Genomic DNA, 17805 nt, shown 5'->3' on the forward strand with positions numbered 1-17805 from the left:
CCATATTTCGCTGCCCCTTTGATGCACCACCACGACGCTTCAAAGGGGTAGCGCTGCATGGAGCCTGGGGTCAGCTGGGGACTCTAGCTGATCCTAGGCTCCATGCAGCACTGCCTCGTTAGTTTCAAAGGGGAGGAGCACGCGATTAATCACGTTTACATTTTTTTAATCACTTGACAGCCCTACTTAGTACTATAAAAATGCAGCCCAAATCCTAGCAACTAAACTGAGAACTACTTAAATATGCCATATAACTGGCACTGGAGCCTTCTATTTCCAGGCTGCTTTTAAATGATGCCAAAACTCAACCACACTCAGCTACTTGCATCTTATAATCTTAGAAAGATAGGGCTGGAAGAGTCAGCGAAACGTCACCAGGTCCAGTCTCATGTGCTGAGGCAGAAACTGTAGACCATTCATGACAGGTCTTTGGCCAAGTTCTACACTAGACCCAGAAGATTGGCTTAAGGTATGCAACTCCAGCTTCATAAACAACAAGGCTGGAGTGAAACATACCTTAGCCGGACTTGGCACTATCTTCATGGCGGGAGTCAACGGGAGCATTTCCCTTATTCCTTGTGACTGTGAGGAGTACTGATGCTGACTGGAAGTGCCCTCAGTGTTCAATTTAGTGGGTCTTAACAAAACCCACTAAATGGAAGGCCAGAAGCTGGATCTCCAGTTTGAACATATAGATATGGCCTTTGTCTAGGCCAGGGCTACTCAACACAGAGGCCATTTGTTTGCAGCTCGCAGTGTGGTTTGGGTTAACACAGGGCTCAACATGTGGCCTGCAGGTGGGATCCTTTGAACATGTCCTCCACTGGGAACACGCTCCACAACAGCGAGGCATCTCCCAGGCGGGGTGAGCATTTAAAGACACAAGCGGACGGGCTGGCTGGTACAGGGTGTCAGCATTTCTAGTCCCCAGGGAGGAGGTGCCGGGAGCACCAGGGCATTGTGGGAAGTGCTGTGTATTCATGCCCATCAGTGTGAAAGAAGTTATTTACATATATTTGTGTATATATTTGCATGTATATGCAATCACACCTAAGTTGTGGCCATCAACATTTGCTGTGACTGTCACTGTGGCCACCGAGGCTTCCAAAGTTGAGTAGCCCTGGTCTAAGCTGTTCTTAAAAGCCTCCCATGATGAGGATTCCACAGCTTCCCTTGGAAGTGTATTCCAGAGTTTATTCATCCTATAGTTGCTGAATATAGAACCTAAAACTCTCATGCTACAGATTAAGCCCATTAGTTCTTCTCCTACCATCTGTGACATGGAGAACAATTCACCACCATCCTCTTTTAAACAACTTAACATATTTGAAGACTGTTCTGTGGTCCTCCTTCAGTCTTCTTTTCACAGGACTAAACATGAACAGTTTTTTAACATTTCCTCCTACGTCAGGTTTTCTAAAGCTTTTATCACTCCTCTGGAGTCTCTCCAATTTGCCCACATCTTTCCTAAAGTGTGACACTTAGTACTGGTGAGGCCTCAGCTGAAGAACAGTGTCCAGTTCTAAGTCTCACACTTTAGGAAAGTTGTGGGCAAATTGGAGAGACTCCAGAGGAGTGATAAAAGCTTTAGAAAACCTGACGTAGGAGGAAGTGTTAAAAAACTGTTCATGTTTAGTCCTGTGAAAAGAAGACTGAAGGAGGACCACAGAACAGTCTTTAAATATGTTAAGAGTACTGGTGAGGCCTCAGCTGTAGAACAGTGTCCGGTTCTAAGTAAAATGGGACAATTACCTCCCATGTCTTACATATCACACTCCAGTTAATACATCCCAGAATTCTATTAGCCTTTTTTGCAACTGTATCACATTGATGAATTTCATATGAATATTAATTTCATATTCAATTTGTGATCTACTATAACGCCCCTCCAGATCCTAGTACTAACCATTTAGCTAGTTATCCTATATTTCATAGCTGTGTGTCTGATTTTTCCTTCCTAAGTCAAGTACTTTGCACTTGTCTTCACTAAATTCCATGTTGTTGAATTCAGACCAATTCTCCAATGTCCTTCTGAATGCTAATCCTGTGCTCGAGGTGCTTGCAAACCCTCTCATCTTGGTGTGTCATACATTTTTACAAGTAGATTAATCATTTTATTATTCAAGTCATCAATAACAATACTGAATACCATCAGAGCCAAGACTGACCTCCAGGTGACCCCACTGGACATGTCAGTCCAGTTTCATGGGGAACCATTTTGAGGGTATGTCTAGACTACATGGCTCTGTCGACGAAGCCATGTAGATGAGTTTACTAGACACAGGAAAATGAAGCGGCGATTGAAATAATCGCCGCTTCATTTACATCAAAAAGGCCACCGCACTGTGCCGATCAGCTGTTTGGCGGCACAGCGGGGCAGTCTGGATGCACCGCGGTTGACAAGGGAAGTCTTTGTCGACTGCTCCGGTATGCCTCGTGAAATGCCCCACTCCAAACTGCCCCACTCCAGACTGCCCCGCTGTGCCACCAAACAGCTGATCGGCACAGTGCGGTGGCCCTTTTGACGTAAATGAAGCGGTGATTATTTAAATCGCCACTTCATTTTCCTATGTCTAGTAAACTCATCTACATGGCTTCGTCGACGGAGCCATGTAGTCTAGACATACCCTGAGTGTGGTCTTATGTATCCACCTTACAGTAATTTCATCCAGACCACATTTCCCTAATGTGCTTAGGAGAACACCATGTGGGACAGTGTCAAAAATCATACTATAATTAACATATATCACCTCTACTATTTCCTCCCTATCTTCTAGGCCAGAAACCCTGTCAAAGAAGGAAGCTAGATTAGATTGGCTTCATTTGTTCTTGACAAATCCAAGCTGAATATTCTTTATAAGCCCATTATCCTCTAGGTGGTTACAAACTATTTAATGATTTGTTCCAGTATCTTTCCAGGCATCCAAGTTAGGCTGACTGTCCTAGCTGATTGTGCGAGAGAACACCAATGTTCTCATTATTAAACATTCCTGAAAGCAAAATTACATGAATTTCATTGGATCAGCTGAGCCCATTATTTAGCATGTGATCAATCGGTCAAACAGCATTTGCAAATTGAAAAATAGAGAATTTGAGGTCCTTTTTTTCAAAGGGCAACATTTACTAGCTATATTTCCTACCAGTTTACCTATTCCGGCATTAAAAGTGGGGAATGAGAAACCTAGGTCTACCTTAGCAAGCGACTCTGATAAAAATACATTTTGTTCATTTCCAAAGATTAAAGAAAAGCATACTAACCTAGAAGCCATTTCTTAAAATACTTTTAACATAGAGATTTTCAGTCAAATAAATAAAGATTAAAAATAAACCTTAGCAAAACTATTTTCATAGGCAAACTGACACTGAATATAAAGCAAAGGTCTCTGCATTTTATTCTGGTAGCTTGTATCAAATGTTATGTCCCACTTTCCTTTCCTTCAACAGACCTGGATTAAATTGTGGCTGAAAGCAAGATCATATTAATCATATTCCAGATAAAGCACAGGTCAATTGATTAAAGGAGATAAAAACCACTCTTGACCTTCAATGGTGTCTTTGATTTACAGTGTACTTGTTTTGGTGATCTATTTTTCCATACAGCATGTAGGTTCTTAGTCTATTTTTACAAGTAGGAGAATTCTTTCCCAACAGAGTGAATTTAAAAAAGGACAGGGTAGACTTCTTTTGGTTATATGGTTTGGGTATCATGACCCCCTACAACAGAGAGCTGTATATATGTTACAGATACATTTCAAATTAAATCCCTTCCTTCTCTTATTGTGGATTATTTTCAAATCAGAGGATTAAATCAGCCATTGCAAAATGTATTTTAAAAAGGGGGAGCAAGCTGCAGGAAGAAACTGTATCATGACAAAGTGTTAATATTTCTTTTCTATCTTCATGCAAATTTTCCATTTAAAGCTTTTATTTGCGTAAAATCTCAAGAAAAATGAATTGTTTTTGTAATATTTACAGCATGTAAAAAAGGCAGGGAAAGGTGGAGGAATGTTCACCAACGGGTCCCTTACCTCTTCATATCTGTCAAACACAGCTCCATCTTGCATAAAGGCAGGGACTGACTTCTGCCAGTTAAATTCATACGGTTTTGCCATGATTATGCGTGAAAAACCTGAAATGAAATGGAAAGAAACAGCACAGCTCAGTTGTGGCTTTCTACAAGGATTATTGCATAGAGACTTAGAGAACAACAGCTGTGTTTTAACTTTTCTTGCAGCAAAACAGTTTACAAAAGCACTACAGTGGGTTGTATATTAAGAGTTTTCCTCAAATAATATTAGTTTATCTTTGATTAAAAAAATACAATTTTAAACGAGAATATGACTGAAAAATGTTTTAAAAAGTGATTGAATATGACAACTGTCTGAAAAACTACTGAAGATTGTATCGTTAATCAATTTTAATACCTGTTTAAATCAATGCAAGAGTTTAATTAGGTGCAGATTAACATACACCTCAGTAACATTCATTAACACAGCTGGTAATATATGCAAAGTATTTCACTCAAAGTTAAGTACCACAGCAGAATCACACACCAAAAGGCAAAATGTTTTTACATTTTTACTTTGGATTTTATATTTCAAACGCCATCTACCCTACACAAACTTGCTATTTTCAGCAATATTTTTCACACATCTATATGAAATATGCAGGTATATTATCCAGGTAGTGATACACAGAGAAAAACCAGTAGAAAAGCATATAGTATGGAAAGGAGTTTATTTACCACTACCATGGATTTTTGTACAAGAGGAAAGAAATGTGGATTAACAGTCAATATTAATTCAAGATTAACTAAAACCTCAAAGTATAAAGTCCATTTTAATTTAGAGTGATTTTTTTAAACCAACAAGGTATGAGCATTCTATATCTGAACATACCTTACTCACAGTGAGCAGAGCAGCACTGACCTCCCCTGGTCTGGCAAACTCCCTGGTTTGGGACCACAGAGGTCCAACCTGTGTTTAAAAACTTGGGGACTGGACTACTACTTTCATTCATGCCACTCAGTACCATATTCTGTGAGAAGTCCCCGCTGATTTCACTAGCACTGTTTCTGTCAACAGATAGAACTTGTTGTGAGGAAAGATGGCAAAATCTAGCTGTCAGTCATTATATATGCTCTAACTTAAAATCTTTGGTTCACCCAGAGATGTAGGTATTATCCTGGGTAAGCAGCACCACCCCAGAGGGCCCAGTGCTCAGACATTCCCAAGTCACCACTTCTCTCAAGCTTTCTTCTTGTTCTCGGGTGGTCGGAATACGCTGCTAGCCTGCATCAGCAGTATACTGCTTCTTAGGGGAGATAGCTACGAGAGAGCCGAGGTCTTCCCCATTCCGTATATTTGCCTATATTTTCTCCACCCTCTTGCATGAAGGATAGATAGTGCCTCCTGGAAACTGTCCTTCTATCCACATGATGGACTAATGAAAGGGTGCCCCTTTTCCCTAATGCAGGCACACTGGATGAGCAACCATCTTGCCTAAGGCTGTGTCCAGACTCAGGGTTTTTTTCGGAAAAAGTAGCCTTTTTCCGAAAAAACTTCACCTGCGTCTAGACTGCAGCCGCGTTCTTTCGAAATTAAATCGAAAGAACGCGGCTTTTCTTTCGACGGTGGTAAACCTCATTTTACGAGGAAGTGCTCTTTCGAAAAAAGGTGTTCTTGAATGCAAACAGGGGTTTTTCAAAAGAGAGCATCCAGACTGCCTTTCAAAAAAGTGGCTTGATTTTTCAAAAGTTCTGCTTGCAGTCTAGACGCTCTTTTTCGAAAGAGGCTTGCAGTCTAGACATAGCCTAAATGAGCAAAGCAAGAAGCAGACATAAGACTCGGGAGAAGTGTTACTACAGGCTGTGGAATCAGTGTTATGGAAAATTCCTTTGCTGTGGTTTTGCACTACAGAATTCTAAATAGCAGCCTGAAACACTGTCACCCAGAACTAGAACACAGCTTCCACTGTACAGAAAAAATGTATGAATTTCAACTTATTTCATTGTATCGTTAACTTCAGAACAGATAAAGGTGTTCCCAAAAGCAAGGTCTGATATCTTCTCGCTCACTCTCTCTTACCACAGAAGTTTCTAACAGAAGAACAAATGGTCTGAAATGGCACCATTAGGAGACTTATGTAAGATTGTTTTCCAGAACAGATACCTCTGATAAATTCTTCCCCCCCACCCCCAAAAAAAAGGCCTTATCATGGCAGTGGAAAGGGGAGCAGCCATGAATTTGTATGTTATTAGTCTCTTCATCTCCTGCCTTTTGTCAAACAGTCATTGATATGCACACCTAAATACACAGATGAACAGCCTACATGAAGACAGCCAGACCTTCTACATACATAAGTTCAATTTAGGTACCGTAACGATCAGAAATATAACTGGACAGTGATATAGAACATTGTCATGATTATGAGCGTTAGCCAGTAGCCTGGGGATTTAGGAGTTAACTATACCTAGCCAGGTGAAGTGACCAGTAGGAATGTAGGTGGGACTTTCAAACTGGGACAAAGGAATTTGGGTTTTTTCCTTTCTCCTTTTGTTTCTCTAGGTGAGTCCTCTGAAGCTACAAGGAGGGACATGCATGTCTCTCTCTCTCTCCAAGAAACAATTCTTCACTTTCTGTAAGTAGGGTAAAGTTTATGTAGTTTCGTTAGGCTTTATTGTTTTAAGGGCTGGGTATGGGATCTGATATCTGGCACTGCTTAAGAGATGTTTAGCTTTTCTTTTTAACTAAGTTCTAGCCCATGGTGTAATTCCTCCATGAGTATATTTTGTTACCTATCCATCTGATCCTTATGCTTGCAACTGGAATATTGTTGTAATAATAAAAGTTTTCTCCTTTCTTTTTATTAACCTGGCATTGGTTACTTGTGTGTCCTGATTTTTATAATAGGGGTGAGATTTCCCAAATAATCTTTCCCCTAATCTCGTTATTAATATTTGGGTGGTGGTAGCGGAAGTTTTATTCAAAATCTAGGTTTTTAAGACTTTGGGGGAAGTTTTATACCAAATCCTGGTAGATAAGGCTTTGGGGTATACTTACTGGCCCCCACTTCTGCGTTTATCATGCCAGAGTGGGGAAGGAGCCATGACAAACTTCATTATCATTAATTCGCTGCTTCAGCTGCAAATGTTTCTATTTGCCGTAATGGATAAAAATGGTCACTACAATCTCCAATAAAAAAGAATTAGTCTTTACGTAATATTTAAAGAGGATTCAACTGTATTGTGTCTTCTCAAAAAGAGAAGACAAAGGATGGCCTTGTGAGTAAAGCACAGGGCCAGGTGGTAGGACACAGTGGTTTTACCTGCGCTCTGCCACAAGCTTCTTGTATAACCCTGGGCAAGTAGCTTAATCTCTCTGTGCATTCACTGTGCCACTCCCAAGTGAGAATGAGGCATGCCACATGGGGCTGTAAGAGATTTTGAGATCATTTCATGAAAGGGGTTATTTTCTCAATATTATTTAAAATAACACAGTTTCTGCTTCTCCCCAGTTTTGATTCATGGGGAGATCCCTTTTTTCTCACACATAGAAAATTGCAAGTTAGAGCCTCTTGTTATAGTTCAGGTGATAGCATCTGTATTCCCCCTCTATGGTCCACCAAAGGCATCTACTCTAGGCATCTCCTTAGCCATCACCTCTTTTGGGCAGAGACATGTGACTCTCTTCCTCCTGATTGGGATTTTTCCAGGATGCACAGCTTCTTGTCTAACTGTGATATCCCAGCAAGCCAGACTGCCTAAACAGGCCAGCATCTGCATATTATTATGAACAGCATTACTGCCAGCAGTAATAAGTTATCACACAGTTCTAAGTGCATTTATTTTTAAGGTTGAAAGGATTACAAAGAAAAAAATAAAACAATAAAAGATCCTATACTTGCACTAACAGCGTACCCAAACATCGCCAATCAGTGTTATGGGCCCTTAGCCAGGCAAAGCTTTTCCAGGAAGGACATTTCTCCCTGGTCTCAGACAGAAGGTCCCTGCCCATTTGCTGGATCAGAAAAAATCATAGAACTGTAGGACTGGAAGAGACTGTGATGGATAGGAGGAGTGCTGGCCAGCACTCTATGACTAAAGGGTTAAACCCAGGTAGCTAAAGGTGTTAGCAGGGGGCCAGAAGAACCAATGGGATACGGTGCTGAAATATGAACTGTATATAGATACCTGCTGCCTTTCTCTTTGTGTGAGTTCTAAGTTAAGGGCTGGAGGGAGCAAGATGCAGTCATCAGAACTACCTTGCCTACAAGGAATATCAGTTTCAGTTTAGAAAAAAGAAGACTGAGGGGGCATATAATAGAGGTCTATAAAATCATGAGTGGTGTGGAGAGGGCCGATAAAGAAAAGTTATTTATTAGTTCCCTAAATAGAAGAACTAGAGGTCACCAAATGAAATTAATGGGTAGCAGGTTTAAAACGAATAAAAGAAAGTTCTTCTTCACACAGCGTGTAGTCAACCTGTGGAACTCCTTGCCAGAGGAGGCTGTGAAGGCTAGGACTATAATAGAGTTTAAAGCGAAGCTAGATAATTTCATGGAGGTTAGGTCCATAAACGGCTATTAGCCAGGGGATAAAATGGTGTCCTTGGCCTCTGTTTGTCAGAGGCTGGAGAGAGATGGCAGGAGACAAATCGCTTGATCATTGTCTTCGGTCCACCCTCTCTGGGGCACCTGGTGCTGGCCACTGTCGGTAGACAGGATACTGGGCTAGAAGGATCTTTGGTCTGACCCAGTACGGCCGTTCTTATGTTCTTATCATGAGTAGAGAGGGGAATGTATGTTTTGTCACAATCAGGGTATTTTTCTTTGTTTTGGTTGTTTGAATAAGCTTCTCTGTAAAATCCATGTGCTCTCCCCCCATTCACTATCTAAGCTGTGCCCAGAGATACTGTGTTCTCTGTGTTTAAATTTGTTTCTCTCAGTGGCTCTGTAACACCTAGTAACCAAGCATGCTTTATTAAGGATATCTTTTGTTTTTTGTTAAAATTATCTTTTTTAAGGCCATGATTTGATTCCTGAGACTTGGAAAGTAACAGGTCTGTGTGTGTGTGTGTCTGCTGAGCCTGAGAGATCAGCTATCAAAGACACAGTTTGTTTTCTGTGTTTTCTTTGTTCATTTTTTCACACTCTCATCACAAAAGAGCTTATGATACCACTGGGGAAGGAATTCAAGTGTTCCTTCCTGTTTTTCTGGGTTCCTTAAAATCACTTGATGGTGGCTGCCTATCTTATAGAGCAAGTGCATCTGTGACTCTAGAGAGGGTTTGTTTGTTTGTTTAAAGCAGAGCCTATAAAAGCAAGGTATTTAAAATCTTTTGCGGGCCCCTACCTTCTGCACTCGGAGTGCCAGAGTGGGGAACAGCCCCAACTGGGACCTCAGTAGGTCCTTTAGTCCAGAACAGGACTTACTACCTCATTCCTGAGAGCTATTTGTCTAACCTGTTCCAACATCCAAATGATGAAGATTCCACAATCACCATAGGCAATTTGTTCAGTGCTTAGCTAGGCTGATAGTTATGAAGATTTTCCTACTGTCCAACCAAAACCTCTCTTGCTGGAATTTAAGTCTGTTGCTTCTTGTCCTATCATCAGAAGTTAACAAGAATAATTTTTTACTTTCTTCCTTGTAACAGCCTTTCATGTACTTGAAAACTGTTATCAAGTCCTCCCCCTCTTCTTTTCTCCAGAGTTAACAAACCCAATTTTTTCAATCTTTCTTTATAGAAACATGTTTCTAGACTTTTAATAATTTTTTATATTCTCCTCCAGACCTTCTCCGATGTATCCAATTTCAGAAAATATGTGGTGCCCAGCACTGTATGCAATACCTCAGCTAAGGCCTAATCATGCAAGAGTAGGGTGGAAGGACTACTTCTCATGTCCTGTTTACAGTACTCCTGCTAATACATCCCAGAATGTTTGCTTATTTTGCAACAGTCACATTGTTGACTCATATGTAGCTTTCCAATCAGTTATGCACCCACCTTAAAGTAGCTCCATCTAGGCTATATTTCCCTATTTTGTTTATGAGTTGGTCATGCGAGACATATCAAAAGCTTTAATGGAGTTAAGATACATCACATCTACTGCTTCTCCCCATCCACAAGGCTTGTAACCTATCAAAGAAGGCTTGGGTTTGACATGATTCATTCTTGACAAATCTATGCTGACTGTTACTTATTCACCTTATCATCTTCAGAAGACCATGAGTCCATTGAAACTCAAACCTATTTATCCAAAAGTCCTTTCTTTACTGGCTTCTGGAGACTCAAGTTTGAATGAGTAAATATCAGAGTCTGAAGGTGGTGCTACATCACCAGTTGGAGGTGTTATAGCCTAAATGATTTGGTCTAATCCCCTCACACTGTTCTTATTTTCTAGAGGGGCAGTGGTCATTGTCCTCCATGGAATTAATATAATCCCTGGCCCATAATAGTGCATCCGACCAATAGTCCATCTAACCCAATAACCTGCCTTCTGACAGTGGCCAATCCCAGATGCTTCAAAGGGAATGAACAGGGCAATCCTTCAGTCCCAGTATCTGGCAACCTGAGCCTTAGGGACATCCATAGCCTGGGGTTGAATCTCTGACCATTTTGGCTAAGCGGCATAGATGGACTGTCCTCCAGGAATTTTTGAATCCAGTTATAATGTTGGCCTTCACAACATCCTCTGGCAAGAAATTCCACAGATTGACTGTGAATTCTGTGAAGAAATAGTGCCTTTTATTTGGTTTAAACCCGCTGTCTATTAATTTCAGTGGATAACTCCTGGTTTTTGTGTTATGTGAAGGCATAAATAACACTTCCTAATTCACTTTCTGCATCCCATCAATGATTTTAAAGACCACTATCTTATCCCCATTAGTCTTCTCTTTTCAAAGCTGAACAGTCCCTGTCTTTTTAGTCTCCTCTCATATGGAAAATGTTCCATAATCCTAATTTTTTCTGTTGCCCTTTCTGAACTTCCTCTATTTCTAATAAACCTTTTTTGAAATAGGTGACCAGGACTGAACACAATATTCAAGCTGTGGGCATTCTATGTTTTTATATAGTGGCACTGTAATTTTTACTGTCTTGTTATCTATTCCATTCCTAATGGCTCCTAACATTCTCTTAGCACTTTTGACAGCAGCTGCACATTGAGCAGATGTTTTCAGAGAACATCTACATGACACCACAATCTCTTTCTTGAGTGCTAATAGCTAATTTAGACCCTATCATTTTGTATGTCTAACTGAGATTATGTTTTCCAATATGCATTACTTTGAATTTATCAACATTGAAATTCATCTGCCATTCTGATGCCCAGAGACAATATGGGTGAAGTAACATCTTTTGTACATACATTTTGCATGTGTGTATATGAATATTTATGTTATCCAGTTCTGTGAGATCCCTTGGTAACTCTTCACAATCTGCTTTTATCGTGAGTAACTTTGTATCATCTCCAAACTCTGCCACCTCATTGTGTATTTCCTTTTCAAGCTCATTTATGAATAAGTTGAACAGTGCTGGTCCCAGTACAGAACCCACTATTTGCTCCCTTCGTTCTGAAAACCGAACACTTGTTCCTCCCCTTTTCTTTCTCCGGTCTATAAACCAATTTTCTGAACCTTTTCCAATGCTAATATATCTTTTTTTTTTAGATGAGATGACCATATCTGTACACAGAATTCAAGATGTGAGCATACTGTGATTTTATATAGAGGCAAAAAGATATTCTCTGTTTTACTGTTTATTCCTTTTTAAATGATTCCTAACATTCTGTTTGCTTTTTTGACTGCCGCTGCACATTGAGTGGATGTTTTCAGAGAACTATCCGCAATGACTCCAAGATCTCCCTCTTGAGTAGTTATAGCTAAATTAGTCCCCATCATATTGTATATATAGTTGGGGTAATGTTTTCCAGTGTGCATTACTTTACATTTATCAACATTAAATTTCACTTGCCATTTTGTTGCCCAATCACTTAGTTTGGTGAGATCGTTTTGAAGCTATTCACAGTCTGCTTTGGTCTTAACTATCTTGAGTTGCAGTTTGGTATCATCTGCAAATTTTGCCACCTCACTGTTTACGTCTTGCTCCATAAAAGATCATTTATTGATAGGATGAATAGGACTAGTCCCAGTATGGACACTTAGGGACGTCACTTGTTACCATTCTGAAAACTTGCCATTTATTCCTACCCTTTGTTTCCTGCCTTTTCATTTTATAGAAATGCCCCATTCTATGAACTTAATATAGTAAAATCCTTCAAAAATACTGCAGGAAATTACCATATCTATCATGTCTAGTGCAGTTCATAGATTACGTAAACAGCCTTAGATGTAACTACAATACTATAAACAATTAGTTTCAGAAAACTGTTTTCAAAACAAAGCTTGACTTTGTTAACAATATAGTATAGAACTACAACCAAACTGGAGTCGTTTATGTATTTAATTTATGTTACTGATGAGTAGATAGCATATTTATATGCTAGGAGCATATTTATAGATGTTAAAAGAAATAACATATGTAAATCTACCCACAACGCGTAGCACAAGTAACACATCAGCTGCTATCAGCACCCTTGTTGTCATTCTGTCTTGAACAAAAAACCAAAACATACAATATAATATCAAAGGCACAGAAAATAAGCAGAACTGAATATATATGCTGTGTATTGTGTTCCACTACCCACTAGATCGGAGCTCTGGCAAACCACAAAAGGGAGTGAAGTCCAGAGCTCTCTACTTAGTAATCCTGGTGCTGGTCCTAGAACGTTAATCCAGGAACCAGCAGCAAGAGCTTTCCAAATGACTAACCTCCCCGATGGGTTATATTACAGGCTTCCTATAAGGGTGAGCATCTGCACTGCAATGAAATAAAGGGAAACTGTATGAGAAGTACAGAATAAAGCTAATTTTAAAGGCATCTCACCCCACGCCCTCAACACTGTTTTATTCATGATGCACGATCTTACCGCTGCATCACATAGTATGATCCTTTGCATGACAACAGATGTTCTTTCTGAGCAAATGTTTTTTATTGGCCAGGCAGCTCACCCCAAAATATATGCTGCCAGCAGCTCAAATGGCCATGGGTGCAGGCAACTCCATTCTGGGCTCTATATCATGAGTATGGCTGTGAGTTCGTCACACAGGTCCAGGAAGTCACAGATTCCATGACTTTCTGGGACCTCCGTAACTTCTGCAGTGGCTGTTGCAGCTGGCCTGAGGGCTGTGAGCACAGCTTGGGCAGCCTCTGGGCCAGGAGCACCGGTCTCTTCTGTGGCAGTCTTGGGACACCGCACTTCCCTCCCACAGCAAGATTTTGGGTGTGGTCTGATGCACAAGAAGGGGTGAGGGATGCCCAGAAGTGGCAGCCTCCCCCTCCTTCAGCACCTAGCTCCATGTGCTGCCTCCACCCACAGGCACTGCCCCTGCAATTCCCATTGGCTGCGGTTTCCAGCCAATGGGAGCTGCAGGGCTGGTGCGTGGAGCAGAGGTAGTATGCAAAACCCAACTAGGAGCTATGGGGTGGACATGTAACCACTTCTGGAGTCAGATAAGGAGCCTGACAGCACTGCCAACCCCATTCCCCCATCAAACACTAGTGGGGATCCTGGGCTGCTCCCACCATTCACACTCCTCCAAGTTTTAGTCAGGAGCCTATAGCACATGTTGTGGACAGGTTACAGACTGTCATTTTTTGGTTACTGCCCATGACTTTTACTAAAAATACCTATGATTAAAAGTAGTCTTAAATCATGAGACACAAAACATTGTTCTTCAGGACTATGAGGAAGAATATTGTTGCACCATTCTACCAATGGTTTGGGAAGGCCATTTGACAATTTCTTATCCTCCACCTCTGGTGAAGAAACCCTTAAATGCCATCTCCAGAGATGCATAGATTTTAAGGCCCACAAAGTTAAGCTGACCTCCAGCATCACACAAGCCAGAAAATTCCACCCAGTGATTCTTGCCATGAGCCCAAAAACGTGTGGCTGAACTAGAGCAGGTCTTTCAGAACAACATTCAGTCTTGATATAAGACACCCAGTGAAGGAGAATTTGCCACCTCATCAGGCAAGCAGCTCCAGTTAATTGCCCTTATTGGTTATTTTGTGCATCTTATTCCATTTGAGCCTTGCTCAGCTTCCACTCCTTGAAAGATCACTCTATTAAAGAGCCCTGTAGTGTCTGATATCTCCCCTGGTAGGTACTTGTCACTACATGATCAAGTTGTCTCTTAACTTCCTCACAGAGCAACTAAACTTGATTTCTTCAGTCTCTTCCCATAAGATGCATGTTCCAGGCTACAAATCATTCTTGCAGAAATTTTCGGACCCATTTCCAGATTTTTAACATGTTTAACATGTGGACACCGGATCTGGACACAGTATGGACAGCAACAGTGGTGGCATGAGTACATACACCAGTGGTTCAGTTGGGTTTGTGCTAGGCCTGTTGCTTGTGTTATCATGACTACATGACTGTTCATACTCCTGCTAACTTGATGAGTAAGTATGCGCACTAGGAATCATACCCTTAGCTCAAACTGCAAACATAGCCTAGAATGACACCTAAGTTCTTCTGAGAGTTTCTGCCTTCCAAAATACAGTTCGTTTTCTTCTAAGAATAAACCTCTCTAGTCCAGAGCTCTTTGGTCCAGAAACATCTGTGGTCCAGAGCAGGGGTGGGCAATAATTTTGGAAGGGGGGGGGGGGCATGTCACAAAATTCAGAAGAGTTCACGGGTCGACCCGGAAGGGGCGGGGTTGAGAACTACCCTGCTGGGAATGGTGACCTTATTTTCTGAACCAGCTGCTGCTAGTAAGAACAGTTTAATTTATATTATGAAACAAATTAGGGCTACGTCTACACTGGTATGATTTTGTGCAAGAACTCTTTTGAGGAAGAGTTCTTATGCAAAAACTCTTCCAGAAGAGAGTGTCTACACTGGCACGCGCCTTTGTGCAAGAGATGTGCTTTTGCACAAGAGCATCCATGCCAGTGTAGACGCTCTCTTGCGCAAGAAAGCTCCGATGGCCATTTTAACCATAGGGCTTTCTTGCGCAAGAAATTCATGTTGCCTGTCTACACTGGCCTCTTGCGCAAGAAGAGTGGGAGCATCATAGTTCTTGCACAAGAAGCACTGATTTCATACATTAGAACGTCAGTATTCTTGCGCAAGAACTCGTGGCCAGTGTAGACTGGCAGCAAATTTTGGCGCGAAAGCGGCCGTTTTTGCGCAAGATCGCACCAATGTAGACACAGCCTATGTGTTTTAACTTTGTTAGTTTATCAAACTTCATTTTAAATAAAGTAAAATATTATATCCAACACAAAAGGTTTCAATGTTTTCTTTATTTATGGCAGGGGTGGGGAACCTTTTTTTGAGCTGTGGGTCACTGACCCACAAAAGAAACAATTGGGGGGCCACACAACTGAGAAGCAAACATACTCCTCCAAAACCCCCTCACTCCTCTGGTGCTCCAGCCTGACGGAGAGAGGGAAGGGAAGGAGGGAATTGAGGTTCAGGGCTTCCCATAGACCAGATTTACTTTTCTGGGGTTCTGGAGTTAGTGGATTTTATGGACCTCTTAGGCTCTGGGGTAAGGACAAAAATATGAGGGGTACAGTGAACAAGACAGGGCTGCCAGCGAGTAGGATAGGTATGGGGTACAGGAGGCAGCGGTGCAGAAGCAGGCTGGGAGTAGGGTGTCTGGCCAGGTGGAGGGAGCAGGAACAAGGGAGGGCGCAGTGTGCGTCCAAGAGAGAGGGTGCAAGAACAAGGGAGAGTGTCAGAGCAAGCTTAGGATGCTGGGTCTTGAGCAGGAGGTAAGTGAAAGGATTGGGATAGGGGAGGTCTGGGCATGAGGGGGAACCTTACCTGGCTCCATGCCCCCTTCCAGAAACAGCTGCAGCCATGATGTCCCTGTCGCCCTAGAGGGAGGCCCCGCTGCTGCGACCCTGGCCACGCAGTCCTGGAGGCCGGAAACACCGCTGCCATTGCCACGCAGGCCAGGGGCTGGCCCTGTGGCACCACAGCCACAGGCCACCCCAGAGGCTACTGCACCCACGTGGCTTGGGGCTGGCCCAGAGACGCCACTACCATGGCCTGAGGCCAGCCCCACAGGCACCACTACCGCGACCATGGGGCCTGGGGCCAGCCCCGGAGGTGCCGTGGCAGCAGCGCCTCCAGCCTCCTGGGGTGGCCCCAGGCCGCGTGGCTGTGGTAGCACGCCTCCAGGGCAAGCCATGGCCGCCTGGCCACGGTAGCGGCACCTCCGGGGCTGGCCCTGTTGAAGAGCCTCAGTCCCAGCACTGCGCAGGGGGAGGAGTGGCAGGGATGAGCTCCTTCCCCCATGGCACACGCCAATTAGGAGGTGGGGCCTGGATTTACCTCACGGGCCAGATCAAAGCCTAGCCCATTGAGAGACTTTTGCCTACCCCGGTCCAGAGTGATTTTAGTTGGCTGGATGTCCACTTCTCATGGATGTGGCCAATTTTCTGCAGTCCCATAAAGTTTGTTGACAGCCACCAGTCCTGGCTCTGTATTCTGTACTGTCATTTAGCTCTAATCTACCCCTAAATATCTTCTAAGAGCCCAGGAAGCAGTGGAAGTTTTGGTAATACTGCTAGACAATATTGACCTCCCATAGTCTGGAAAATCATCTGGTTCAGCACCGGCCAGGTCCTAAGGGTGCCGGACTAGAGAGGTTCAACCTGTAGGAGCAGTGGTCGTCTTCCTGTTTTTATAACCTTGCATTGAGCTGCATTTAAACACACTGTTTGATGAATCCCCGCCTACCAAGATCCCGTGTTTGTAACTTGCCCTTGTGGTTAGTGAATGTCGCACCTGTCTCTCCATCTCCTCCACACTCTCTCAGATCAAGAGAGTACAGATGAGCTTGTGACAGAGAAAGTGTGAGGAGAAGATGGCTAGAATATCCGTAACAGAAGTCAGACTGATCACAGCAAATAAGATTTTCAAGCTATAATGTAGCACCAGTGTGCAGGAGGTAAAAAAAGTAGTTCCTTAACTTGGTATCAGTTCTATTCAGGGTATGTCTAGATGACATGCCTCTGCCAACAGAGGCATGTAAAATAGGCTACCCGACAGAGTCAATGAAACGGGGATTTAAATATCCCTGGCTTCATTAAAATAAAAACGGCCGCCGCGCTGTGCCAGGTCAGCTGATCGTTGGCACAGCGTGCATGTCAAGACACGGATCAGTCGACTAGGGAAGCCTTTGTCGACCGCTCCCTTGTGCCCTGTGAAACGAGGTTTACAGGAGAAGTCAACAAAGGCTTCCCTTGTTGACCAATCCGCGTCTTGACTCGCGTACTGTGCCGACGATCAGCTGAGCCGGCACAGCTCGGCAGCCATTTTTATTTTAATGAAGCCAAGGATATTTAAATCCCCACTTCATTAACTATGTCGGGTAGCCTATTTTACATGCCTCTGTTGGCAGAGGCATGTCATCTAGACGTACCCTTAGTCTCCACAAATCTCTCTCTCTGCGCTTCCATAATTCTCTTTCTTCTAACTAATACTGTTTAACTGGTTGACTGATTAAAGAGAGAGGAGTGGGGCAGGGGGCAGCTGCTCCAACCACTTGGCTGGAATGCCATCCCCCCGCCCTCAGAACCACAGGAAGGGACTGCTACAGCCTGGCCCTGCCTGTGCGCCTCCCCATGCCCCTCCCCACCGTCCTGGCGAGAGCAGCCCCCGCCTGTGGACTCACCGCAGGCAGGAGCTATGCTGGAGCAGCCATTATCTGTGGCAGGT

The 17805-nt window shown here is 42.8% G+C and overlaps 1 protein-coding gene across 17 annotated transcripts in view; it reads right to left on the reverse strand.

The window, feature by feature from the left end:
- The window catches only part of PLCB4 (phospholipase C beta 4), a 329261-nt gene that overhangs the window by 141187 nt on the left and 170269 nt on the right, over window positions 1–17805 (reverse strand). For all 17 annotated transcript variants that reach the window (XM_075925710.1, XM_075925708.1, XM_075925695.1 and 14 more), the window contains one exon: window positions 4029–4129. In XM_075925710.1, coding sequence (XP_075781825.1) covers window positions 4029–4112 — 84 coding nt within the window. In that variant the 5' untranslated portion in view covers window positions 4113–4129. The remainder of the gene's footprint in view (window positions 1–4028; window positions 4130–17805) is intronic.

Source organism: Pelodiscus sinensis, chromosome 3 (genome assembly GCF_049634645.1).
Source record: "Pelodiscus sinensis isolate JC-2024 chromosome 3, ASM4963464v1, whole genome shotgun sequence".
Taxonomy (NCBI): domain Eukaryota; kingdom Metazoa; phylum Chordata; order Testudines; family Trionychidae; genus Pelodiscus; species Pelodiscus sinensis.